Source organism: Pezoporus occidentalis, unplaced genomic scaffold, assembly GCF_034315485.1.
Source record: "Pezoporus occidentalis ecotype Australia unplaced genomic scaffold, CSIRO_AGI_Poc_V1 ctg36, whole genome shotgun sequence".
NCBI lineage: Eukaryota > Metazoa > Chordata > Aves > Psittaciformes > Psittacidae > Pezoporus > Pezoporus occidentalis.
In genome coordinates, this window is record NW_026915591.1 from 3808569 (window position 1) to 3836363 (window position 27795).

At 43.0% G+C, this 27795-nt stretch overlaps 1 protein-coding gene across 5 annotated transcripts; it reads left to right on the top strand.

Moving 5' to 3' along the window:
- The first annotated feature begins 144 nt into the window (after positions 1–144).
- ZFYVE1 (zinc finger FYVE-type containing 1) lies at positions 145–27740 on the top strand. 5 transcript variants are annotated; one of them, XR_009967056.1, is made up of 14 exons: positions 145–1015; positions 1557–1778; positions 1919–2451; positions 15689–16193; positions 18088–18302; positions 20939–21045; positions 21993–22101; positions 22661–22758; positions 22862–22979; positions 23345–23515; positions 24179–24359; positions 24875–24988; positions 25099–25339; positions 26082–26314. XR_009967056.1 is itself a non-coding variant. In XM_062630824.1 (13 exons), the coding sequence occupies exons 3-13, from the start codon at positions 1960–1962 to the stop codon at positions 26312–26314; spliced, it is 2343 nt and encodes a 780-aa protein (XP_062486808.1). In that variant the 5' UTR covers positions 153–1015; positions 1557–1778; positions 1914–1959; the 3' UTR covers positions 26315–27740. The 5 variants fall into 5 exon arrangements, 4 of the variants coding, with proteins under 4 accessions (XP_062486810.1, XP_062486808.1, XP_062486809.1 ...); XM_062630824.1 differs by lacking the exon at positions 25099–25339 and having other exon boundaries at positions 153–1015; positions 1914–2451; positions 26082–27740; XM_062630825.1 differs by lacking the exon at positions 25099–25339 and having other exon boundaries at positions 154–1019; positions 26082–27740.
- Positions 27741–27795: the final 55 nt, after the last annotated feature.

Here is a 27795-nt window from a genome sequence, read left to right on the forward strand (position 1 = left end):
CTTCTTTGACCATCCCTGTCCACATCCTCCACCTGTCCCCACAGTTCCAGGCTCTGACCATGAAGACTGTCATTTTTTGGCAGGTGCATCTCTCCATTTCAGATCTGCTAGGGCTGGGGGCAGCCTCTTGGTCTCTTTCCAGGCGGTGAAGGAACTAGCTCACTACGAGTTGCACCCCTCACACCACTGCTGGGGGCTTCAGGGAAGCGCGGCAGAGCCGTCCAGCGTCACCAAGAACCCGTGGGGCAGGGGACAAAGGTAAAGCAAAGGGGAAAGGAGAGACCTCGGGACATGGCGAGGGCCCGGAGCTCCGCGCGTCCCTGCGGCCTCCCTCAGGGGCGGGAGCGGCGCACACCGCCATCCGCCCCGCAGCGCCCAGGGAGCCGCAACCACCCTCCGCTAGTGTTTCGCTCTGCTCCGGGACTCACACGCCGGGCCCCGCCGCCCCTTCCCACCCCGGAACTACAGCTCCCGGCGGGCGCCACGGCAGAGCGGCTCTCCGTGAGGCAGCACCGGGCTCCCGGACTACAGCTCCCAGCGTGCCGCCGCAGCCTTCCCGTCTCCGCGGTGAGAAAATAACCCTGAAGTTCCCCGCGATCAGCTGATCCCGGCTGACAACGAGGGGAGCGGGCGGAGGGGCGCGGGTACTGCCCGCTCCTGCCCAGTCCTGCCGGGAGCTTCGCCTGCATGGTCGGGCCCCCGCCCCGGCCGCTCCGGGAGGAGACCTGGGACACCCCCCCCCCCAACCCCAGTAGCGGAGGGGACGGCGGGGGGGAGGAGGAAGCGGCGGCAGGGACCCGACTCCTTAGTCACCGGGTGCCGGCGGGAGGAAGGGGAAGCGGGGAGGCCGCCGGCTTGTAAACAATAGCCCCGTGCCGCGCCGCCTTTGTTCCCGGTCCCCGCCGCAGCTCCCCTCCCGCTGCCTCCACTCAGCAGGAGGAGACCGGGGGGCTTCCTCCTGCCTTCCGGGCCGCCGGTGAAGAATAATCGGGTGCCGCGCTGGGCGCAGCCTCAGGTAGGTGCGGGCACGGGAGCGGGGCACCGGCATTGCGTAAGCACGATGCGGCCCGAGCCACAAGTGCCGCGGGCCAGCGCGGCCGGTCATCGCCGGGTGTGTGGAGTGGCTGGGGCCAGCCCGCTGCGAGAGCGACTCCGTGCAGGCTGCGGAGGGGTGAGGGAGGCGGCCGAGGGCCCCGCGCAGCCCCACGGCAGCAGGTCTAGACAAAGACGGGCGTGCGGGTGCGCGGCTGGCCCTTGGGGCGCCAGTCCCGGGGACTGCGAGGGGAACAGAGGGGGAGAGGATCCGTTAGCCCGGCCGCGGTGGCGATCGCTATCTAGCGTCGCTAGAAGAGGCGCACAAAGAGAGCGGATTTTTGTTTATCTAGCGAAGCACATCAGGAAATTCCCAGCAAATAAATGCTGTGAACTCTGAAGGAGGAGCTTAGCCGGGGAGTGAAAGCAGAGAATTTTCTAGTATTGACACAGTCCTCTGGTTGTGTGTACACGTATATGCACTTGTGCATTTCTAATGTTTTATTTTGCCTCTGTGTCGCCAGCTGTCTTCCTCCGATCCCTGCTTCAGGGGTGTACTTGTCCTGTGTGTTGAAGTACACCAGGCTGGGTGTTTTTCTTGTTGCTGAAAACACACTATATAGTTAAGTACAAAAAGAATGTATACCAGCATTTGGGTATAACAATACATGAAGCCAGCCACATTGTTTAAGTTTATTTTGGAGAAAGAAAACTTCATCTGTGCCTGACAAGACTTTTCCTGGAAGGTAGGTCAGTGTACGAATCTTAAAGAAACATGTGTTAATTATTTAAAATAAAGTACAGACATCATTCCTGTTGTGTTTCTTTCCCCTGTGAAAGTACTAAATTTGCAACTGACTTTTACACCTATTATTGTTCAGAACAGAAACAAGAGGGGAAAAAACATTGCTTTAAAAGAATTTGAAGATGAGTGCTCATACACAAACTGTAGAGAAAGGACAGAACACGACACTCCTGTGCCAGGAAAGCTATGTTTGCAGTGGGACAGATGAAGCAATCTTTGAGTGTGATGAGTGCAGGAGCCTACAGTGCCAGCGTTGTGAAGAAGAGCTGCATCAACCGGAAAAGTTACGGAACCACGAACGGACCCGTATAAGACCTGGCCATGTCCCATTCTGTGACTTCTGCAAAGGCGCCAATGGGAACATAATGCATGCCAGTATGGCAAGACAGATAGCAGCAGTGAGGTGCCAGGTGTGCAAAATCAACCTCTGCGTGGAGTGTCAGAAGAGAACACATGCTGGGGGGAACAAAAGGAAGCACCCTGTCACCATCTACCATGCTGGCAAAGCCCAAGAGCATGAAGAGGAAGAGGTGATGGATGAGGAGACCAAGAGAAGGAAGATGACAGAGAAAGTTGTGAGTTTTCTCTTAGTGGATGAAACTGAGGAGATTCAGGTAAGAACTTCTGTGGTTGAACAGGCAAGATCCTTTAGTGTCTGCCTTAGTTTCACAGGCTGCTGTGATGCGTGATTGATACTTGAAGTGTAACTGGCAGCAACAGTAACAAAATGAGGACAGCCAGTTAAGTGGCACTAAGTATCTTGGCCTAAAAAGACACAGTGCCTTGGAGCAGCCCTGCTTATGAGTTTCTCAGAAGGTCAAGTTCATTAAAACTTGATGTGTGGCAAGAGCCTCTTCTAAGAGCTTGGTAAGCAAAGCTAGTGAAAGAATTGACTCTGTCCTGAGACACACACAACTAAGATAAGAGCTGTCTGTGCAGGATGCTAATCATTCCTGAACGAAACTGAAACTGAGAGTATTGCAGTAGGTATCCTGCAAATGGGAGTGCTGGCAGCCAATCTCCTGCCATATGACTGGGAATGGGCACTGCACCAACCAGTGCTAATGCAAGCCTACAGCCCCCTGCTGCCCTCCTCTAGCATTACTAAATCCATCTGGTTTTCAGGAATAGGAGAAAGTAAAAGTAAGGGTCTGAAGTGTGCCATTCAAGTCCTGCAGACACCATGGTTAAGCTATTTTGCTTGTCTCAAATATTACTCCATTTTAGCCCCTTGCTAAACAAAGGGGAAATTTGCCATCAATTTGGGGTTGGCTTGCTGGTAATAATGGTAGAAATACAGTTGTCTTAACAAGGGCTTCTCAGGAGGAATTATTTTAGAGAGTCCAGCATTCAGTATATGCAGTTAAGGAACTCTTGAGTTGGTCCTTGCATTTGGTGGGTGCAAGCACTTTACAATGTAAAAATACTTTACAGATGTAAAAAAAGCAACATGAAAGTCACAGAGCAGGTTAGTTACACGCCTAAAAATTCAGCTTCATCTTCTGGCTTCCAGGTTTGCATTGTTCATGTTAAACCTTGCTCAGAAGACACTGAGAGAAAATGTGTAGTCACCTGAAGACTCAATATGTGGTTGCTCTAATTTAATATTCATGCTACCAGCAGTAAAAAAACGTGATGATATTCTGATTTTTGGTTGATTAGTTATTTGTATGCATTGTAGTAACAGTCAGCATGTCTGTCGTGCCTTGCAAGCAAATGTGACTTAAGCATCTTGTATTTATTCTGTACTATACAGAAATGCATATGTACGTTATATAATATATATACTAGTGTAATTAACTGTGTTATAGAATAGATGCAGGATAACTTGTGTGACATTTTAGTTCAGGTGTACTGACTGCCAAATTCTCATGGCTTTTGGAGGGGAAAGGAAGGAAAAGATGATAGACCTTATGATGCACTGACACAGAAAACACTATGCAGGATACTAGTGACTTGAAACTGAATGATTGAGTTTCATGTGTAGTAGCAGTCCTAAGTTTGTATGCCTCCCCTAAGCACACGCACGTGTCTTTAGAGTGTGTGGCAGATGTGACTACTGCTGTAAGATGCAGACTTTGGAATAATATTCATCTAGTCTCTGGAGCAATATCTGAAATGCCTTAGAGCAGGGCTGTCCTGAAAACCTGCTCACAAGCTTTGGCTGTGTGTGATTGTGCTGGTTTAAGTTATATTTATGAGTCTGTAAGCCTTGTTGAGGTAGACTTTTGCCTGCCCCATGCAAGCAAGTGCATGGCTATTTAAATGTCATGAGCAATAAAGCCAACTTCCTTATTGGGACAGCAATGGTCTTTTATCAGATTGTAGCAATTTGATCAGAACAGGGTTGAAAAAGCTCTCCAAAAATGAACTTGCCTCTGTATCAAGAGGCTGAATCAGAGCTCTTCCATCTGGAGTGATCTTCTCTTCCTCACAGCTGAATACTTCTGTGACATCTCACAGCCAGTATTGAAGCAGTTTGAGAGTTTTTAATTAAAATATTTTCTAGGAGCTGGAACTTGAAGAGTGCTTGTTATTGCAGTGATGTTTCTGCTGGTGAGCATGAGGACCTTTATTTAGAGAGGGCTGTCAGATGACTAGCTAGCTCTGAAGTCATCATCAGCTCTTGATAATGTTGAACAGCCAGTTTAGCTATAGGAAAGTGATCATCAGTCTTTTCTTCTGTGCTTGTCCTTAGCAAGATTATTGCTCATTACTTGATGCATATATGTTTACATTACTGATGTATATATGTTTACAAACCACTAACTTCAAAGTGATTCAATGAGGTGGGAACACGAGGCAAAGATTTCTTTTTCCTTTGAAACTTGGGAGTTGTTAAGCTTAAGTGGTTATGTTTCATCTCATTTGTTCGTGTTGGCTTCTTGGAGGTGGTAGCTCTGAAACTGAAGGACATTTATAGTGTGTAAGTAATGACCAAGCTAGTTCCAGATGCAGAAACAATGTACCTTAACCCGTAATTCACTGTGAGGGTGGTGAGGCACTGGCACAGGTTGCCCAGAAAAGCTGGGCTGCCCCATTCCTGACAGTGTTCAAGGCCGGGTTGGATGGGACTTTGAGCAACCTGGTCTAGTGGAAGGTTTCTCTGCCTGTGGCAGGGGGTTGGAACTGGATGATCTTTAAGGTCCCTTATAACCCAAACCGTTCAACGATTCTATAAGGAGCTGTGCCTGAACAAATTAGTTTAGCTGAGAGGTGGAGATTCTCTCCTTGGGCTCAGCACTGCGCTAATACAGTTATGATAATGATTCTGAGATTTGCATAATTGTCATTGTGCTGTGTTGCACAGATAGGCTGGCCTGTTCAAAGCTTTTTGCACTTTGCAGACATAGCCATAAGCTCAGAAAGCTGAGGTCTTCTTGGGCCTATTTCAAATCCACTTAGTCAGGAAAGGTCCCATTTTAAAGTAACACTTGTGAAGCAGTTGTTAGTAGAGAACTGATGGTAGTTTAAGTTCCTATCTGTGAAATGCAAACTTCTCAGTGATGTTCATCATGGGAGCACTGTATTTGAGCGCTTCAAAAAAAGGTTGGTTATCTCACGTTAAGAAAATGCTATTAAATGTTAAATCCAAGCTCATACTGCAAGTCTGTGGAAGAACCAGAGAGAGAGGTTGTTCCTCATGGGATACAACCCCAACTTAGACCCTTTTTCCCAGACTGTATTACGCAGTTTCTCTTTATACAGTATTAAACTTTTAGTCTTATCTATTGCATATCTGAAGCTGAGACTTCAATCAGTTTGCTCTTGATAATTTCAACATCTGTTTGTTACCTGGCTCTGGCATAGCCTGTCTCTTTGCTCATCTCAGAATCGTATTATGGGGATTACTTCCTCAGTCAATTGCTTCAGTCTTGTCACTGCTCTTATTACATCTTCCACATCTCTTCTTTGCCATGTTAGACCCGTGCTATGTGCCTTCTTTTTTTATGTGTGTAAGTCCCCCAACTGAATCTCCTGATCTATTCTGTCAAGATGTCAGCTTTCCTTTCTTACCTCTAACTGAATTTTCAAACAAGCATAATTGCGCTGTCACTAGTGCTGTCCGTTGCACACAGGAGGCACTTCCCTTAGGAACTTACAGTCAATTCATTGTTCTTTTTAAAAAGTCCCCTATACTTGTAGATCATGTTAAGAAAACCACAGCAAAATACAACAATAAAAAAGTGACTTGGGTTAGGATAGTTATTTCAAGTCCTTAGACTGTCTCACTGTCTCTTGAACTTTTCCAGTCATCTGTATTGATCTTTTTCTCCTGTACTTATGTTTATGCAGTTTCTGGAACAAGTATCCATTTTTGCATTGTCTTTTTACAACACCTTTGTGATAGCATAAAGCAGAATTACATATCAGTTGTACAGTGAACTCTATTTACTACTACTTCTGAAGTAGGGGAGAAGAAATGCTAGCAACGCATAAAACCAATTTGGTATTTTTATCTTGGGGAGCAGATGTTAAAGAGTTCTTACCACAGGATCAGAACTTGGTTGTAGAGTCACTGGTGGTTTCTATGATAACATTTGTCCAAAGCCCTAATTAAGGACTCAGCACATGTATTTAATAGAAGCAGAGAAAGTGTTTCATTGACCCCCAAAGATAGGGGACATGCTTGATTGCTATTAGTCTGCCTTAAAAAGTTCACTGGTCCTTGACCAGAAATCAGCTCTGTCACAAGAAATTACCCAAACTCTGGGCTGCAAAGAAAAATAAAAGGCACTGACTTTGTAGCCTGTTTTAGTAAGGAGACAGAAGGAAAAGAAAGATTTTCCTCTAGCTAGTCACAAAAATAATATCCTCAGCAGTGTAATTTTATGTAGTAGAAAGGAGCACATATTTACTGCTAGGCCTCCCATGAGACATCCACTATGAGCTCCCTTTCTTCAGGCAGCAGGGTCTATTTTTGTTTTTTTTTTTTTCCAATAGATAGCTCAGTTTCCTAAATGTAGCCTTATTTCTAAGGTTCTTTTTTATTCCTCCTAGCAGGGCTAGACTCCTAAAGGATTAACTGTTTCCCTGAGGAAATACTGATCAGGATCTATATAATGTTTTGCAGGCAGTTTAGATGACACAGAATGACCCATAGGCCTTATTTAAATGCAGACCATTTTATACAATTGTTAAATACCCAGCTTCTAACATCCTAACAGTCTATGTGTCCTCTTCTGTCCCCTCTTATTAAAAAGTTACATGGTTAACTCCTTAGGGATGCTAGCAGCTTTGCTTTTCTCACCTCCACCGTAAACCTGTTGATTTTCCGTTAGTACCTACTGAGTTGAGGTAGTCCAGGGATGAAAGAATGGAGAGTCACTAAGAGTGCTTTTTCTAGTCAAATATTCTTTGTCAGTCAATGCAAGCTAATGTATGTCTCTTTTCCTAAGAGAAGTTCATAATCTCTTAGCTCTTTTAGCTTGCCTCTATGTTAGAAAATCATTTGTCTAGCAAATAGTACTAGTTCCTATGACACCCTTACTTGACTTGCTTTTGGGGGAATGTTTGATGTTCTTGTGCTTTAGGGTAGCACAGTCAGCTGTGTTTCTGGGAATTTTAGTCCATATCCTGTAAACTGAAGAGTCACAGCTGGTATATTTGTCATGGAAACGAGGAAGAAGAAAAGTAGAAGGAGCCAAGTTTTTTAGGTCAGTGTGATCTATTGGATCAAGATACATAATTTCTGCCTGTCACCACTGTTCCTGTAGTATTGATGAGTTTTCCTCCTCTTTGTGCTTCAGAGAGGTTTTCTTGCCAAGGTATTTTTGGGATTTTGCTGTCTTACACTCTAGGAATTTTTCTCTTATTATTTTGCTAGTTTTTAATATTCCTTCCATCCCAGTTTGTTATCAGTTTTGCAGTTCTCTCTCCTACGCTCAAGTGCACTGTTTTTCTGTCCTTGGAATAAAGCCATAGAAAAATGTCTTAGCAATTGCTGGTTAGGAGCGTTCTTTCTTCCACTGGACATATACCAGTATTTTGAAGAGTATTTTTAGAAGATGGGAGAGCAGCCATCCATTCAACAAATGTACAGCTCCTTTAACAGCCTCAGGCTGACTCTTAGCTAATTTGAACATAGCCTTTTACAAATACTGCTTTTGTCTGGAACTGCTCTTGCACCTTCTTCATGATGCAGTTTTCTTAGGCCATAATTAAAGTAAAATCTCTTGCTTGCTTCCTGTCTCTTTTGTCCATATGCTGAAGTGTCTACACATATAGAAGCAAAGGAGAGCATATCACAAGTGAGAGAAGCTGGTAGCAAGCCACTCTGGAATTACCCACTGTTTTCATTCAAGGAGTTCCTGAACTTAGTTCAGTTTCTGGACTAAGTAGGGTTGGTGGGAATAAAGAGGTGTTCTAGTGCTTCCTTGTTGTACCCCTCTTTGCACTTATCCAGTGAGTCCTTTTGGGCTCCTTTGTGCTGCCAGCAGGAGTAGGATGTTGAGTGCTTTGGCGTGCATTCAAGGAAGAAACGGGAACTGACAGCTTGCTGTCCCCCAGCCCTTTCGTCCTTTCCACCTCCTCCACTTTCTCGCATCTGCAGGGGTAACCGGGAGACAGATGTTGCTGCAGATACCTTTTACTTATTTTACCTGGGTTGTTAATGCCTTGCTATAGGATTGTCTAAAAGTTGAAATTTTGCAGTCCTTTGACCTGCCCGTCAAAACACCCTGCAATTGTGAAAATAACTAGAGTAACTATTGTCTAGGAAGAGTGGAACTGTAAAACAAATAAGTTTGTGAATGTCCCTCTTAACAAGGACAGTAGTATAAAGTAGTGTTCGTCCAGGTATTATAGTTGCCTTAGTGTTGAGGAAGACTCATAGTTACAGAATGACTTGGTGTCTTCTGGGCAAGTCTTTTTACCTGGATATGGTCTCTACTGCTACAGCTGTGACCTTGTGGGTGGTAATTGGTAGCTCTGTGGCCAACATCCATGGGGAAAGTGAAAGGTACTTAGGAGACAGCATAATGATTTATGCTTCATTTTTTACTGTTCTTTTTAAGAGTTAGATGACATTCTTCATCTGCAGAAGTTGCATTTACCTTGAAGTCTTTATTAATAGTTTTTAGCTCTTGAAAAAGCAGTTTTTCAGCTAGCAAACAGGTTAGTGGCCTGTCTAGTCTTCTGTTTTCAGCAGTTTCATATAACTCAGCTGTCATCTGCAAGGGTAACTTGTCTGGTAATAGCAATATTTCAGGCAATATTGCCTCCTGTGTTAGGAAGAAGTCCACTCAAATTGGATTACATCCCATCCACTTACGTTTTTTCCACTAGTATCTTAAAACCTTTGAAATAGGGTCTCTGTCTTTGGCTAGGGCTATTAAGCAGGATTTAACTCATCTCTGTCTCAGGAAAGAGTCCTGTAATAGATAACATCGGCCTCAGATATGGGCAGCCTTCACCCATCATTGCAGAGACCTGTAGGTGCTGTTAAGCTCTGTACAAATCCATGTAAATACTGTCCCCAGATTCATTTGCCAGAGCTGTGGGAAGGAACAGGGCAACTTTGGTCTGAAAAAGATACTCAAGTTCAGGGACACTATTTTCATGGGTGTGTACAGAACATAATAGAACAAATCTCAACAGAACCTATAGGTTGTACTGCAGTGAAGGCAAATAAAAAGGTACAAAAAAGTTCAGGTTAGAAAACACCCCTGATACAAATACTTTCTTTTGTTTGAGCCAGACCTGACCCAGCATGGGGAATAAAGTCAAAACTAGCTGGAGCTGAGGAGGAGTGTTGGAACCTCACTTTAAATCCTCAGGGTGTGTTTGTCCCTTCTTTTATTTTGCCCTCCTCATGTCCAGTGTCAGGTCACTCAGTCTGGGCTTTAGGCTCTGTAGGACTCTGATCCTGAAAATGCTGATGTCCACTGTCAGCTTGGCTGAAATCTAGGAGATTACTGAGGACAATAATGATAAATGTATAAAAGTGTTTGCTGAGTCGGTGATAAGTAACTTACTCCTGAATACCAGATTGTAACTATTGGTATGACATACACAATTTTATAAGTTAATCCATTGACAGAGCCCTTTTGGGAAAACTCTCCCAAGGTACCATAAAATGTTTACATAGTAAGAGGTAACTCTTTGAGCAGTAGAATGAATGAAGTCTCATTTCTGAGATGTCTGCCTCCCATTATCCAGCAATTATCCACATCTGTGTTTTAGGTAAGAAGCAGTATGTGTGCTGTCATGCACGAGCCAGCATGCTTACTGGGTAGCAGGTATGGGCGTGACTTCTCAGCTTACTTCTGTGCCTTGGTGGCAGTGTGGAGTGGATGACAAGTTTTTTTCTTCAGAAAGGTTATTAGAGTCTTTCTTTTTTTTTTCTTAAGAAATTTATGATTTAAAGGCATTTATTTCTCCATCAAATATGTCTGTGTAATTGGTTTATGGATTTTAAGTTATGTTTGAAAGACTCAAGTAAAGGCATAAATGATATTTTTCATGAAAAGTCATGCAAAACAAAAGTTTATAGGAGGAAAACTAAGGTAGGAAACTAGAGCTGCTTGGACTTATAAATTCAGCCTTTATTCTTTTTGAGCACTTGCTTATAATAAAAATCTTCTCCCTCATTTGGAGGCCTCTAAAAGCTTTGAGGGAGCAATGACCTCCTGAGGTCCCTTTCAGCCTGAATCTTAGTGGAAAGCAGGGTTTGAATTATGATAGTCCGGGGCCTCTCTCACAGCTCTAATGATGTCATAGGTTTCATAGCAGAGTTTCTCTTCTTCCCAGGGAGATACCCAATCCTTTTCCTCACTTGGAAGCAAAAAACATTTGGGAGTATCAACAAAAATTTCAGTTGGGGCAAAAGCAGGAAGTTTGCAAGTACTTTTTTAGTAGCCTATTGAACTTGAGTTGCTGGCTTAAGCCAGCTACACTTGTGCTCATGCACTGCTTTTCTGGGAGTGATTGTGAAGAGCTCTGCAGAGATGTGAATTTTGGTGGCACCACTGTACTGTGGTGTAGGTTGTTCTCAAATTTGTCTTACAGGCTATAGTTAGAGGAAGAAATCTGCTTTATAGGTTTCTCTCTTGTTTGTTTTCAGTGTACATTGAAATTCTGACTAATGACCTAATGGTAGGACCTGGGGCTTTAGGCCTGCACCAGTAAGACTTCTGTGTGAATCTAACTCTGGAGTGATCTGGAGATAGGAACTCAGTTTTATAGAATTTAGGATAGGAACTAATTTTTTAAGAATTAAAACACAACTGCCAAAATTTAGAAGATATATCATAAAGAACTGGTGTATGTTGAGGTGGGCATGTCTCACAAATCTGTTTCCAGGTTTAATGTTTGATATGATTCTTTGAGATATCTCTGTCCTTGAGATCAATTACCTAAAATGATCTCAGTTATATGTTTTAGAAGTTCATGGTTATTTGCAAAGTTGCAGATGTTTTTTTAGCTTTCTTTGTCATTTCTCCCTCTTATCTCAGGTGTTAGTTTGAATTCTTGTTTTCTGAATGGAGAGCAGAATTTCTTGTATTGGCAATGTTAAGTAATGCTTTAAGGAAATTCCCCCACCTCCACTTGATTGTTTTGACCACTTATACTTGAAGGCTGATTTGTTTCAGCTGTTCACAATTTTATGCTGGTATATATTTGGATATGCTGTTATGAACCTTATGGTTTGTTTTTCCATTCATTGAGAAATGTGTGAAATTTATATCCTCTATTAATTTAGTGGTTGTGTATCAAAAGGTATTGTTGTGTGCTGGTTGTTAGACAAGCCTAATGACTCAAATTTAATTATTTATATGATGACATCTTCCTTGATTGCAGAAAATGTATTTTAATTGCTAAAATACTCTGTTAAAATCAAAGCAAGCAAAGGGTAAGACTTCAAAATGCAACAACAAAAGTACCAATGTAAGTCAAAATGACAGTGTAAGACTAGCTAATGAAGGCACTCTGACTACTATGCCAAGCACGCTTGATTTTTTGTTTTGAGCTATTGTGTCGTCATGGCACAGCGCTGACTTTGTGCATCGCTTCCATGAATATCAGCAAGCCTAGAGGATTTATAAAGAGGTTTAAAAGGAGAAAGCTGTGGTAAAAATGTCTCATTCTCTTAGTGTGTTTGTTTTTGCCTGGAGGCAGATTTAATGACAGATGAGTACAGGTCATTGGAAACTTAGTTCTATGTTATGGGTTTTGTTTCTAAGCTTTTAACATGTTATTGTTTTAATAATACTGTTTCCAAGAAATTCATAGGCAGAAATGTCATTTTGGCAGTTCTTGTTTCTTGTCTTTTCCTAAACAATTCTACATTTATTGCGTCTTGGATCTAGGAAACTTGTTATGTTAGATATAATAGATTTCCAAGTATGGGTGACAGGGAGGATTCAGGTTTAAATGGCAGTATGGTATGAGTTTTTGTGTCCTCCTTAGAGAGGACTTTAGCTGTAAATTTCCTTGGTTTCTTGCTGAAGACCTTTATCTTCAACTCAGCTCAGCTTGGATGGAGTGACTGCATTGGTGGGACTGGATGACAGTTGCTAACGGAATTGTAGTTAAAACTATAAAAGAAGGCTAACCAGGATTCTAACCTATGATGGAGTAAAAGCTATTCTTTCTAGAAGAAAATCTTCTAAGAGCTGTAATAAAAGTGTAAATAAGTCTCTGATACTAGAAATGTTAAAATAAAGAAGGGTCTGGAGAGATTTCCCTCTTGTCTTAGGTTAGACATACAAAGTTTTCATTCTTAATTAACATTGCTGTGCAATTTAAGGAAAGTTTCATATTTACCCTCTACTGTTCATGTCAGAGATGTGGAGGTCTTGGGCAGCATGGGAGTAGAAACGGCTATGGAAGCATGAATCCTTCGCACATGCAGCAGAAGGTGGTACCCTGCATTTTTTTTTTTTTTGCATGAAGAGAAGCAAAACAGAGAAGTGGGACTTGAGCCCAATGGGAATTAGTACTTTGACACTTACTACACACATGCTGACTTTAAATGTCTTAAAGGAACTTGCTCAAGGGAAATAAATTTAATTCTTGATATAGGGATGGTTGTGAGTGAGTGGTCCTTTGAGAGTATTGTGCTCGTGCTAAGCAGTGATTAAAGAAGACAAGTGCATGAGAGCAAGGAATATCTAATGGCATATGAGTGTATTTAACAAAAGGGTGGTTTTTTTTCCAGTTGTATTGGTTTGGAGATTTTTGTTTCTTCCCTCCTCCCCATATGGAATTTATTGCAATAGGATGTTGCAGGATCCAAAACTATGTCTAGATTCACAAAGGGCTTAGAGTCCCAGAGGATAGATCTACTGATGTTCTCTACCTGACATGAACATCTATGTGCAACAACTGCATGGGAAGTCCTTTGACATTTGACTCCTAAGAGCTGGTAAAGCATGCTAGAAAATGTTACTTGTTTCATGTCTAAGTTCTTTCTTATTTGTCACTGAGTCCTGTAAGGCACACCATTGGATTAGCTGGACTTCAGAACATTCTTGTGCTCCTGGGCAACTTTCTTGTCTGAATTGTACCTGAGTTCTGTCCTGCAAGGAAGTCTGAAGGAGCCTAGAGCTGTAGAAGGTGGCAGTAGCTCAGTGCTTTGGGTGTCTGATTTGATATTCAGTGTAACTTCTCTGCTGAAGTGATCTGGATTATTGATCTGGAACCAACTTTTCTGTCTGGCTCAGCAATTCAGCCCTTTTCCCACAGTAAGTTGCCCTGGCACCAGCAGTTGTTAAAGTACATTGAATGCTGGTGGTGTGGACATTTGCATTAGCTCAGACTGGGACAATTTCAGCTGCAGTACAGTTTGTATAAGTTGTTTCTTATTGGTGGGAAGGCATTGCAAAACTACATTTGTCGCTGTTGTCCTTTGTGTCTGACATTAAAGACTCAGCCTCTTCCACAAACTCTCTGAAACTAATACCAGAAAAGTAACCAGTGCTGTCTAAAAGACCTTAGTTCTTAGTTGACCTGCCAATACTTAAGCAGCTGTTTGAAGGCTGAATACTTCTTTGTGCTGTACAGGGAGTGCATAACCACTGATTCCAGCAAAGAGTGTCTGCCACCCTTATGGTAAGAAGTTTGAAAGGTGGGAGTTAAAACAATCTGGAGAAGTTATCATATCCCTTTTTGCTTACATACACATAACATTATTATGTTATCAAATTGTGAATGCTTTTAGGAGCTGTCCCATGAACCAAGAACTTCTTTTCATGCACAGATACATCTCCAGGGACACCAAAAGAAGTTTTATCTGTCATCTAAACTACCTTCTGATGATAAGCTTATAATCACAGCTACCAAAAAAAATGACCCTTTCTTGTGCACCTGTAACTTGAGTGTATCTTGATGGTCTCCCACAGACAACAGAAAATAGCCTGTTGATAGCATTTTGATTTGTTTCCTGTTTTCTTCCACCCTATGAGGCTGCCTGGAATGTTTTGAGTCTGTGAGAAGCTACTGCAGCTCCACATCCTCAGTTTTTCTTTCTGAATGCTGTTCCCAGCCACAATCTGGCAAACTGGTTTGTTTTGGTGGTTGTTTTTTTTTTTTATTATTATTTTTGGCACACTGGCTGTTTTTTATTTTCCTTCAAAGTCTATCTGCTGCTGATAGATTCAGCCAGAGCAAACTAATTTGCTGATCTAAGAATAAACATGTTCAAAGAAACCTTTTATTACCTCATGTCTTCTGTGGATCATGTATCATGAGACCTTCTAACTGTACTTGTGGAGGGGAAAGAGCTAAGGAGCTTCCACAAGTTGAGAGGGGGTGAAAGCCATGCTACTTTGCTGATGGGGATTCCTTGTGGAGGGAATCATGATGGAGGAGTGAATGTAATCTTTCTTGAAAAGTACCTCTGTCCTTTTCTTCTGTCACTTAACATGTTAGAAGAAGCAAGTGATAACCATAGCCAGGAGCATGAAACCTTTGAAAGCCAAGGGCAGGCTCTTGTACAGAGCCTTAACCTGTTTCATTGCTTGTTTCTCTGTTCCCTCTTGCTCTAGTATCTGAACAGAAAATGCCCTGTTCTCTAACCTAAGTAGCATGATACTTGTCACTCAATCTCTTTGGAGCCAAAGAGAAGTTACCTGCTGAAAGCTGTCTACTTTCTTTTGGGTTTGCGTGTGTGTATTTTGTATTTTCATTTCATTTTATGTTTAATGAAAGCACAATATCGTAAGTTATGAAATGGGGCAGTTGTGGCACTTCTGTAAAAGCCAGTTTGTCCAGCTCCAACCACTTGGCTCCAGTGCACAACTTTGCTTTTTAATTCTCTGCCCCTCGTTCCAGCTAAAGGATCTGTCAGCTGGAGAGCAGTGGGAGCAGGACAGATTTTGTCTGGGAGCCCCTGGCTTTGGGTAGGTGCAGCACAGCTGTATGGAGGAGCTTCCTCTCCCTAAATCGAGGTAGACTCTTAGTCTCTGTGGATGAGGGAACCTAAGGTGACAAAAGCACTCCTCTGTTTTGCTTGCCAGGAGAGCAGTTCTGCTGAGAGTGTCTGCTATGCTCCAAGTAGCTGTTCTGGCAGACTTGGAAGTAGGGTTGTGCTCCCTTCTCTGAAACAATTGCCTCAGGGAATGAGGTGAGGTAGGTACAGAAGGTTTCACTAGATGGGTGAGGCATGGCTTCCAAAAAAGCCACATGATGGAATAGCTTAAGTCCCATTGATGTGTGCATTATGAAACTGCTTTCTAGAATTTTGCTTTGAACGTCTTGGTGCTTCAAAAACTTATGATGAATTCTGAACAGGAATTAATCACTCCCATTCATCTTACGAATCCTGAAACAAGCTGTTTTCAGTTTTGTCTGCTCCAGTTGCATAGTTATAATTTTTTTTTTTCTTTTTTTTTAATTTATTTTTGGAAGGTAAGGAATGAAGAAGACTTTATTAAGAAACTGGACTGCAGTCCTGACCAGCATCTAAAGGTAGTGTCCATCTTTGGGAACACAGGGGATGGCAAGTCTCACACCCTTAACCACACTTTCTTCTATGGCCGGGAAGTCTTCAAGACGTCTCCAGCCCAAGAGTCTTGCACAGTTGGAGTCTGGGCAGCCTATGACCCTGTCTGCAAAGTGGTGGTAATTGATACAGAGGGCCTCCTGGGGGCCACTGTGAACCTGAGCCAGAGAACACGACTCCTGCTGAAGGTCTTGGCGATCTCTGACCTCATCATCTACCGTACTCGTGCTGACAGGCTCCACAATGATCTCTTCAAATTCCTTGGTGATGCCTCGGAGGCTTATTTAAAACATTTCACCAAGGAGCTAAAAGCTACCACAGCCCGCTGTGGCCTCGATGTTCCTCTGTCAACTTTGGGTCCAGGTGTCATCATCTTTCATGAGACTGTGTACACCAAGCTGCTGGGCTCTGGTGAGTAGGCAGAATTACAGTGTGCTAAATACTATCTATAAATTGTCAGGTTGCATTAAATACTCAGTGTTCTTTAGTACTGTGTAAAAGATGTGGTTTGGGTTTTGCTTTCACTTGTTCTAGTTGGGAGCCAGGCTATGAAAATAGCAGAGCATTCCCTGATGGTGGTCTGAGTACCCCAGATGAGCTAGAATAATGATCTTAGCCAGGTGGACATCGGCACTGACTAGTGATGATGGGAGTTGTGCCAGCCATGGGAGAGGTCATCCAACAGGATTATGAGTATGGGTGGTATGGCAGATGAAGGTGAAAACTTGAGATACCCTGGGATTTTGGCTGGGATATGGAGTATCCTGTTGCAAGAAAACTAAAATAAAACTCTATATAGAAACTAGGATGAGCAAGAATAATGAAATTGATGATACTTACGGTGCTTTCATTCTCTTAAATTCTGCGAACCAGCCTTGTTCTGAGGCTTATGTGAAGTTGGGAGTGAAGTTGTGGCACAGAGCTGGTGGCTCAACACCACTTTTCTCTGTATGAGTATCTGATATGGCCAAAGTTGCAGGCCTGGCACAATATTATTCCTCTTGCTTTCAGTGTTCTTCACTAGTAGTTTTTACTTGGCTCCTGCATATTGGGTTTTGCATACTTAAATTATGTATTTTATTTGTATGTCTGAGTTCTGAAATGCACTGACCTGAGCAACTCACAGCACAATTCAGTTTTGTCTATACAGGGACCTGAATTTCTTTTCCTGGCCCCATTTTTCCATTTTTCAAAAGGCATGATGAAACGTTTTTTCATTCTGCCCATTTCTGATGCTTTGATGAGCAAAAGCCCTACTAAATTGGCCTGCAGTGGCTGAGGCTCAGTCCTGCTCTCAGTGAACATCTGTGAGTCTTCTGCTGTGTAATAAGTACCATAGTAGCTCCTTGCTGGCCCACACTCTCATTTTGGCTTCTCTTACCAGTGAAATCTTGAGCTAATAGAAGAACTTGTTCTTTTTGGTTATTGTTAGACTGACTTCTTAATTACTTTTAACTGACCTGCCAAGGTGGTTCCTTTTCTTACATATCAGTTTGCTGATGAGCAATGTGGAGTTTCATATAGGAGTTGAAATTTGCTGTTTCAGCAAGTCAGATGATAATGATAGTTGTGTGCAAAGTCAGACTGGTAAAAAAATACATTTTTATGATCACTTCTGATCACAGTAGGAATAGGAAAGAAACCTGGGTTTGCAGCAAGTTGGAACTATCCATCTTGATGAACAATTGGATGTGTGCTTTATAGTTTTAGGGCAGGGATGAAGGGGCCTGCCTTATTCTGAAATGTACAGCAGGTACTTGGAAGCAAGCAGAGGAATGTGGTCAGCTCTATGGAGTCTGACTGGATATGACCAGTTCTTCACTGGTCACATCAGGTCACTGAAGTGAAGTGACCTGATGTGCTTCGCTATGTACAAAGGGTTGATAGATGCGCAGTCTTCCTTGTACAGGGTTAGCATGGAGAATAAGCAGCCCATCTAAGGTTCATGTCCTCCACTTATCAGGACTAGTTATACCAGATTGTGGTCTGGTGAGAAGAGCTAAGAAGTGTGCTGAAATGGAGTTTCCTTATGTCATAAATTGCTTCTTATTCTGGGTATCTGTGTATCCAAACTTTGAAATTTTTGGTTTTACTTTGTGGAACTTACAATCTAAGGCTGTGAAACAAATTGCTTTTGGAAACTGTTTCTTTTCCTTCATGTAAAATGTAACAACTGCATTCCAGATGTACTAGAAGGTTTAATTAGGAAAATTAGCATTGTGTTGCATATTGAAAGCACTGTGCAATTTAAGTATTATTTTAGACAATCAGTTGTTTATATACTCACTGATACTCTTACATGTAGATCATCCGTCTGAGGTTCCTGAGAAGCTCATTCAGGATCGGTTTCGGAAGCTAAGCTGTTTTCCTGAGGCTTTCAGCTCAATCCACTACAAGGGAACAAGGACATACAATCCTCCAACAGATTTCTCTGGACTTAGGCGAGCTGTGGAGCAGCAGCTGGAGAACAATACCACTCGATCACCTAGACAGCCTGGGGTTATCTACAAGGCACTAAAAGTAAGTGGAGAAGAGTTTGTCAAAATCTTCATTTGTATCACTGTTGCTGACCGTCAGTTGTAGCTCATAGAGGTAGAACATGTGAACCAGAGAAGCAGACTTGCAAACGTCTTGAGATAAAGCTGCCCTCCATGAAGATGATGATTTTGAGTAACAGCCATGTGGGCTGGGTAGTTATTTTATTTTAAAACAAACACCTTAGCAGAGACTCTGAAGAGCAAAATCAAAAAATTGAAACAGGAAGAAAGTGACTGGGAAGGAAAAAATAACTGATGACTGAGTGACAAGCATTTAATGACAGTGATTTACAAAGAGGAGGCCCAGAAGGAGTTACTGGTGAAATTCCTAAGAATGACCTCAGCCCAAGGGAAAGGAATGCCAAAGACTTGGAGGGAGTTAATGGTTGGCAAAACCTGGCCCTGAAGGTGGTGTAACCCAAAGACCAGGAGACAAAAAAAGAGGAAGGAGATGTGTTGGTAGCTAGGAAACAAGGTGGGATCAAGCCAAAGATGTATCATTTCAGAGGTGCAGCATCAGATCAGAAGGCCAATGAGAAGGAATTGGAGAGAGCAGCTGGTGATTTTCTTAGAACATTCACCTTGCTAGGATGTCAGAAGGTTTTTCGGGTCTTAAAATCTGCAGTCTGTCCTACAAGTTTTCACACATTGCTACCACTACCTGATTAGCATTGTGTTTTCATAGGCCCAAAGAGCACAGCTCCCATCAGGGAGGGGTGGGCAGAGCTGGGGCATATCTTCAGAAGGAGGTGGTGTTAGCAGTCTTCTCTGATGTTAGTCACAGCTGTTGGAACAGATAATTCCAGCTGCTCTGTAATTGGGGTAGCTGAAGCACAGAGGGAAGTATCAGGTGGATGTACACAGTTCTTGCATTAGGAAGCAGATAGGCAGCAAGAGGAAAACAGCCGGAGTGGTTAATTCCGGTTATAAGTTCTAGGACTTTATTGCAATAATTTCAGAATCATAGAATGGTTTGGGTTGAGAGGGACCTTAAAGATCATTCAGTTCCAAACCCCTGCCACAGACAGGGACACCTTCCACTGGACCAGGCTGCGCCAAGCCCCATCCAACCTGGCCTTGAACACTGCCAGGCATGGGGCAGCCACAGCTTCTCTGGGCACCCTGTGACAGCGCTTCAGCAACCTCACAGGGAAAAATTTCTTTCTAACGTCTAATCTACCTCTTCCATCTGTCAACTTAAAGCCATTTCCCCTTGTCCTCCTGCTACTTAACCTTGTAAAAAGTCCTTCTCCAGATTTATTGTCAGCCCCTTTAGGCACCAGAAGGGGCTCTAAGGTCTCCCTGGAGCCTTTTCTTTTCCAGGCTGAACAGGCTTCGGCTTTCTCAGCCTGTCTCCAGAGCAGAGATGCTCCAGCCCTCTGAGCATCTTTGTGGCCTCCTCTGGACTTGCTCCAACAGGTTCTCATCCATCTTGTGTTGGAGATCCCAGAGCTGAACACAGGACTTCTGGGGCGGGGGGTGGGTCTCATGAGAGAAAGAGAGAGGCAGGATCACCTCCCTTGACCTGCTGGGCACATGTCTTTTGATGCAGCCCAGCATAAGATTGGCTTTCTGGGCTGTGAGCACACATTGCTGGGTTATGTTATGCTTCTCATCCAACGGCACCCCCAAGTCCTCCTCTTCAGGAGTGCTCTCAAGCCATTCTCTGCCCAGCCTGTGTTTGTGCTTGGGATTGTCCCAACACAGGGGCGGGACCTTGCACTTGGCCTTGTTGAACTTCATGAGGTTTGCAGGGGCCTAGCTCTCAAGCCTGCCAGTCAGGTAATCCAATTTCAGATACAGTTGCTAGTATACTTAAACTATGTCCTGTAAAGTGGTTGCTGTGTTCGCATCACTACTGATTACACATTAACTTTTTTGCTTCCCTTACTGAAGACACAAGGTTTGCTACTGATCTATGTTCACCTTCTTTAACTTTTGAACCCATTAACCAGCATCAGTCAAGCTTGAAAGAGATCTTAAAGCTCATTTCCTTGAAATTTTGTGAGATCAGATGTCTACTTAGAGATCTTATCCGAGGGCAGCTGTGATAAGAGACATATGCACATCTGTGTGTATGTGCAGTCAACCCTTGTTCGGCAGCAGAGATGCCACCCCACACACACTCCCTGGGAGGGGAGAGGAAGGAAGGGAAAGAAAGGCAGCCAGAAAAGAGCAAGTGTTCAAGACGCCAGAAGAAAGCTCAGGGCAGCTCTGAGGAGCAAAGCATATGTCCTCTTTTACTGTAAGAAATGGGTCTGTGGGTTTTATTCTAGAGGTTTCCAGAATGCAAAGCCTTTTTAGCACCTGCTATTTTGGGCATGGGTTGCATGCACAGAGGTGGATGCAATTTTCCATTATCTGTTTCTACTATAAAATTCAAAGTAGGGGGCAGGAGGAGAAAAGTAAATATTGTACAAGCATTCAGGTCACTTTCTTACAAGTGCAAGATTGTTGTCTTGCATGATTTCTAATCCTTGCCGTGGTTCCATGTTAGTAAGCATGCTGTCTCTGCCTCTCCCTCTGGTGGAGGAACCCATGCTTTTGCTTGGAAAAGCTTTCAGAAAGTGTCTGCGTTGCTTTCAGTCAGTTACCACTTCACTCTTTTCTGTTCGACAGGCTCTAAGTGACCGATTCAGTGGGGAGATCCCTGATGACCAGATGGCTCACAGCTCTTTCTTTCCAGATGAGTATTTCACATGCTCCTCTGTGTGCCTCAGCTGTGGGTAAGTAGATGAGAAATGTACCCTCATCCTTCTCAAAGATAGTGCTGTCCTGGCCTGCAGCCACAGAATGTAAAGTTTCCATGATATCTTAACACCTGACATCGCTTATCATCAGCGAGTACTTCCAGGCAGAATTAACTTGAAATTCCACTTGTGTGAACTGGACAACTGTTATTGCTGTATCCCTGCTGGATGCATGGTCTTTGCCTACTCTTTTCTTCTGTATGGCTACAAACCTGTTCTGCCCATATCTTTTCCCCACTGCACATAGGACAGGAAGAAAGTATGTCTAAAAAAATACCCTGAAATTTCCTATCATTATTTTTCCTGCCATTTTTATTGCCTAAACAGTATAATAATCCTAAAGCACACATCATGGACCTGGGCTATGTTCAGTGTCTAGATCTGAGTGGAGCTCCAGGTTTGATTGGAGCTTGGCTTGTAGCTCTCTGGGAAGACCCCAAAGATTGGGCAGTATATATATGGCAGTCAGTGCTCTGAGTCTGTGAGGTACTATAGCAGCATGGTGTTATGGCTATGCTTCTAGAAACATTTTCTCTCAGATGTGATACAGTGCTATTTTCTTTCTTTTCTATGCTCGTTAGAGAATTTCTAGCAGCTCCTTGCAAAGGCTGCAGTGTTAACTCTGTCCTGGTTGATTTCCAAACTTGGTTAGTCCTTTCCTAAAATTCTCTGTGAAACTCAAATTGGCTACAGTGGTCATTTCCTGCACTGAAGAGTTGTGTAGTGCTGCTTTTACTGGGAAACAGTTGTTCCATCTCCTTCCAAAGAGCCTGTCTTTCAGTGATGTCATTGCTGTATGAACAGTTGTGAAAATGCCTTGGGGTTAAGACGTCTATACAAATGCAAGATAGTAACATGACCTCTTGGTGACATCTGTCCAGTATCTAACAGCATCAGCGCATGGTTTGCTTTTGCATATTCAGGTGTGGCTGCAAGAAGAGCATGAACCATGCAAAGGAAGGAGTCCCTCATGAATCCAAAAGTCGGTGCAGATATTCTCACCAGTATGATAACAGAGTCTATACTTGCAAGGTGAGTAGTGATGCAAGGATAAGGTCTGGAGAATGGAGAAGGAAAGAATGGTCCAGTAAATGAGGAGTATCATAGGCATGTGCCTGTTTTCTTGCATTTTTTCAAATGGGAGAGGTGCTTATGGCCTTTACAAGAAAAACTGATCTCCACTGAACTTGTATTTTTGCTTGGAGAGGTCATCACCTCTGTGTGCTGTGTCATTTGCTAGCTAAATAGTGAATCCAGCTGCTCTCAACCTACGGGATGTTGACCTTCTATGTATGTGATGTGATTCTAGTTATTTGCTTATGCCCATTGCTTGGTATTAGCCAATTTTTCTGAAGGATGTGTGTGGGAGACAGTAGAAGTTTCAGCCACTATCATGGTTTTTATTGTAGGAGTATTTTCTTGATGTCATTATTGGTAGTGGGTTTGGTTTAGTTTTGCTTTTAAATCAGTTCTGATTAGTGCTGTGGAGACCACTGTATGCTGATTATATGCTTTATATGGCCAAACATCTGTAAGACCTGGAGCCTGTGAGTCCCAAGAGTGAAGTTTTTATCGATCCATTATGTTGTAGGCCTGTTATGAACGAGGGATGGAAGTCAGCGTGGTGCCAAAAACTTCTGCTTCCACTGACTCCCCTTGGCTGGGCCTTGCCAAGTATGCTTGGTCAGGGTGAGTTCTGCAGCTAAGAGCTCTCTGCTCTGTTGTCTCTATGCTGCCTGGTGTACTGGACTTCCTGTATCTCACTGAGGTAACCCCTCTTTTCCTTCTGCAGGTACGTGATTGAGTGCCCCAACTGTGGGGTGGTGTACCGCAGCCGACAGTACTGGTTTGGCAATCAAGATCCTGTGAACACTGTAGTGAGAACAGAAATTGAGCATGTCTGGCCAGGGGTAGGTCTGATTACTGGATAGTCTTTGTGTATGTGTGCAGTCATGCATATGTTAACGATGATTCTTCAGGACATTGATGGAGAAAATGGGTTGGCTTTCATTACAGCTGGTTCCTCCTCCTCAAAAGTCTTCTGTCATCTTTTGGCTGTCTTGAAATAGCTAATTTGTCAGTTTATGAACACTTCATGTGTTGTGTGAATCTTACACCAGTAAAACCTACCCCTGTGTTTCAAAGCAGGGCTGGTGAATTTTTTCTCCTGTTTGCCTTCCAGTTTAACAGGAGCAGTGGGTTGCAGAGCCATCTGTATCTGAAAGAATGAGTTTTCCCTGGTTTTATTTTCAAATTAATACCAATTTCATTACAGACTGACGGATTTCTGAAAGACAACAACAATGCAGCCCAGCGTTTGTTGGATGGCATGAATTTCATGGCACAATCAGTATCTGAACTTAGCCTGGGACCCACAAAAGCTGTGACTTCCTGGTTGACAGACCAGATTGCCCCAGCTTACTGGAGACCCAACTCTCAGATCCTGGTAAATAGCAGCTGCTGTAGAGAAAATTTTTGCATAGCTAAAATCCCTTTTCCTCACCCTTTCAGTAATTTGGTATTTTGCAGAGTCCAGATGCTGTTTGTTTTATTGCAGCAAGCCTGAGACTGTTTCTCCCTACTTTCTGTTGAGCTCTTCTCCCAGCAGTATTGCAGAAAATCCTGGCTTGCATGAATTTACTCTTCAAAGCAAAGAATCAACATCTTGAATCTGGCTACTGCAGTTGATAGTACTGGTTTTATAGGTGTGGAGATTAAATTCTGGTTTCATACCAGATGCAGAAAGCTGGCCCCAACAATTTAACTAGAAAAGGATTCCCTGTGTTTTGCAGGAAACACATACTTTTTCAACAAAAACTGCCTTCTGAATTCTTACCCCCCAAAGATCAAATGCCATTCAACTCTTCATGATGTGGTTGTAATTATTTGTGATTTTGAAGGAAGGGGTTATAGCTGTCTATTGGCCTAACCACTGTACCTGTCTGAATCATTTCCCTGGGATAAAATTTTTGGGCTGTTAGCTTCCAAGTCTTGGGTGTAGCTATATTTTTCACAATTTCAGTCCAATCTTGCCATTTTGAGATTCTGCTGTTTTTCTAATAAGGAAGATCAGACTAACAGGTTTTTCTCTATATTTTGTTCTGATTAGACTTGTAATAAGTGCAACGCTCCTTTTAAAGATAACGACACTAAACATCACTGCCGGGCCTGTGGAGAGGGCTTCTGTGATGGCTGTTCTTCTAAGACCCGTCCAGTGCCTGAGCGAGGCTGGGGACCAGCACCAGTGCGTGTGTGTGACAACTGCTATGAAAACAGGGGCATCCAGTTAGGTAATTTTGACTTGATTGTGACAGAATTATCCTTGGGCAATTGTTAGTCTGAAGTCTTTGTCCCTGGCTTCTGGATCCTAACCATTCCCATTGGGTCTAGGCAGTGTTGTTCAAAATGGGCTTTGGCATAAAAATTTTAATAGGGAAGCTCAAGAGCTCAATGTGTTTTGACAGGAAGATGGCCCTTGCAATGAGCTAGCAGGTATCTGACCCCCTGATAAAATTACTGTCTAACTGGATCTTTGTTTTTCCAGTACCTGCTGATTGATGGTGTGGAGCTAGCAGCAGAGCAGGGATGCTGCTATTTCAGCAAGCTGTGTATTTTGTCCATTATTGCTGAAAAGAAAGTGAAAACTCTTCAATCCAGGATTTGGGGTGTAGGAGATAAAGGCTGAGGAGAGGCTCCAAGCTCCCTGTTGGGTTTGCTGCTGTTTTTTGATAATGTAAATTAATTGAAACTTGGCAGAAATTGTGCTGGCCTTAGGTGTTGAGCCCTCTACACTTGTGTCATGCAGATGTAGCTGAGCTGCCTTCAGATGAGGAAGGTGGGACTCTTATTGCCAGGAAGGTGGGGGAAGCTGTGCAGAACACTCTTGGAGCGGTGGTGACAGCCATGGACATTCCCTTAGGTGAGCTCTGTTCTCTTCCGGTGGATTGTTTAATTTTTCTTTTTGTCTAGAGGCATTTTTGTTTTCACAGAGCAAACCTACTGATTAAACTTCAAGTGTTTGTGTGACAGGCTGGCACCTCTGCTGCACATACCACTGCTGGTTGAGAGTTCTACAGCCCTCTGACTTCTCTCGCTTGATGTTTCCTCTTGGTTTTCAGCACTTTCCTCAGTTCACACCTTCTCTTTCCTCCCTGTTGTGCAAATCTGTGTGCACCAAGCTGTGAGTAATTCATGTTCCCTGATGCATCGCTGCAGTAACCTGCCAGCTGGAGTTCCCTGAAGACTGGCTAATTAGGAAGCATTTTATCAGGTTTGGTTTTCTTCCAGAGATGCTGAGTGCCTTTTTAAGTGTGTTCTTGGATTCTCTGGCACTTGGTACTTCTGCAAGGGAGGGCTGAGAATGTGAAGCTATCCAGGTTGGTAATTATAAGAAAGTAATGCGATCTTTAGTGATGAGCTTAGTACAGTGAACATTTGCTTTTTCAGGTGCTGAGTAGCAGTGCAGGTATGTCAGCAAACACTTTGTTTGCATTTGAATCTTCTGTTGTCAGACTGGACTGCCTACTCATGGCACAGATCATTGTTCCACTGCTTTGCCTATGGATGTCCTGGCATCACCCTTGTGGGTGTTTGTTGTCTGATCCAGTGAAAGGCAGAATAAATGCATTTGTCAGTTCAGGCAGTACAGGTGTTTCTGAACGTTTGGTTTGGTGAGTCTGCTTTTTTGGCCACAGCAAAAACTGAAGGTAGGGAAAAGCAAGTGTCTCAGCCTCTGGAAGAGTGTGAGTAAGGTAGAAATGCCAACATTTAAGGAGAAACAATCTTATTCCTTTGAAGAGAGGCAGAATACTAGAGAATGGCAGAATAGCCTAAAGAGCTACCTGTTGCACTGAAGTATTCTGTCAGTAGGTCTTTTCCCCTTAATGGCAGTGGTATGACTTGCAGTGTGTGAATGCTTTTACTGGAGTACATTCTTGACATGCCCATGTTCACAGATTATTTTCTTCTTCCTCTTTCTCACCCCACCTCAAACCTCACATCCTCCTCCATAGGTCTGGTAAAAGATGCTGCCCGACCTGCATACTGGGTACCAGACCATGAAATCCTGCACTGCCACAACTGCCGGAAGGAATTCAGTATCAAACTCTCCAAGCACCACTGTCGGGCCTGTGGCCAGGGGTTCTGTGATGAATGCTCACATGATCGCAGAGCGGTTCCCTCTCGTGGATGGGATCACCCAGTCCGAGTTTGCTTTAACTGCAATAAAAAGCCTGGTGACCTTTAACCCCAGGCTCTTCTCCTGATCTTTGCAATTCCTTATGTTCTCAGGGTTACAAATGAAAATATCTGGTCTCCCTTTCACCTCTTAACCTGTTGCAGCCAGAGTGCATGTTTCCAGTTTCTGGCCTCCTCTTGTGCTATATCCATCTTGGAACGCTGGGAATGAGCTTATGTTCAACCTCTAGGTTTTAATTTCAAATTAACTGGAGAAGGGAGGGAGCTCCCTTATAAATGAACAAACAAAAATCCAGTATATTTTATTCTAATTAAAAAAAATAGATATCTATATATATATCAACTATGTCTAATTTAGTATATTAAGAATACGGTTGGCTAATGAAGCTTTGAGTATTCCTAGTTCAGATGATGGATGGTGTTCCTTACTATATTGGATCAGACATATGGCCTTCTGATTCTTTCTTTGGAACGTCTTACTGATCACAATGTCCTGTGAGGAAGGTTTGGATTCTGTGCTGCCAGGAAATCTCCAGTGTTGATGTATGAATGATACCTTATACCTGGAGGTGCTGTAATTCTGGCCATGGAATTAATCCAGAAACCCAGATTCATTAGCAAGTTTGTGTGAACTGTGATATGAGCAGTGGTCTTGCAGTGCAAGAGGTATCAAGTTTGAAGTAGAGACCAGTAGAGCTCTGAAAGGAGAGCAAATCATACGGCACAAGGCAAAGCATTCTGCTTTTGCCTTCTCAACTTCAATACCAGATCAAAAGGTAGCAGGGTCTTGCTCTCCCTGGCAATGTTCTCATGTACTCAGGTGTTTTCAATTTTCTCTGCCAGCTTGTTGCAGTTAAAAGTTTTGTCCAGAGCAGAACAAGAGAACAAGTTTTGTTGGCAATTCTGATATACAAAGTTTGAGTTGTTTGAATTGTGATGACTTTTGTTTTCCCTGACTTTTTAAGTGATCCCATAGTCTCTGGCGCCTCTGTGTTCTCAGACGTGGTTGCAAAGAAACTACACAGATTTGACTCATCTTTTTTCTAATAATATGAACTTACAAATCCACCTGGAAGATGGGAATCTTTCTTCTTTGCTCCTAGCAACTGGCACTCACAGGACTTCATCCTTTTATTAGAGGACTGCAATGAATTCACTGATTTTATTATAAGCACCACTTAACCTAACTAATGGTGTCTTGTACTGTGGATTTGTGGTTCCAGTTATAAGAAGTAAGAGACTGTTGTGGATTAAACTACCTAAAATTCTCCCTTCTTGGCTTACGCAGACAAGAATTTTTCTACCGCATGAGAATTGTCTCCTCTTGGAGTGGCTGGAGTGTGATGCAATGTCCTGGAACTGTGGTATTTTTTTCCCCAGCTTATTACATGTGCTCTTGTGTAGATGAGTGCCGAACATCCTGGTTTAGGACTGTATTATTAAATTAACTGCTATAAAAGACTTTATCTTCCGAACATGCGTACTGACTTTTTCCTTGTAATGAGTGGTTCTCACTTTGTCTCTGAAAGA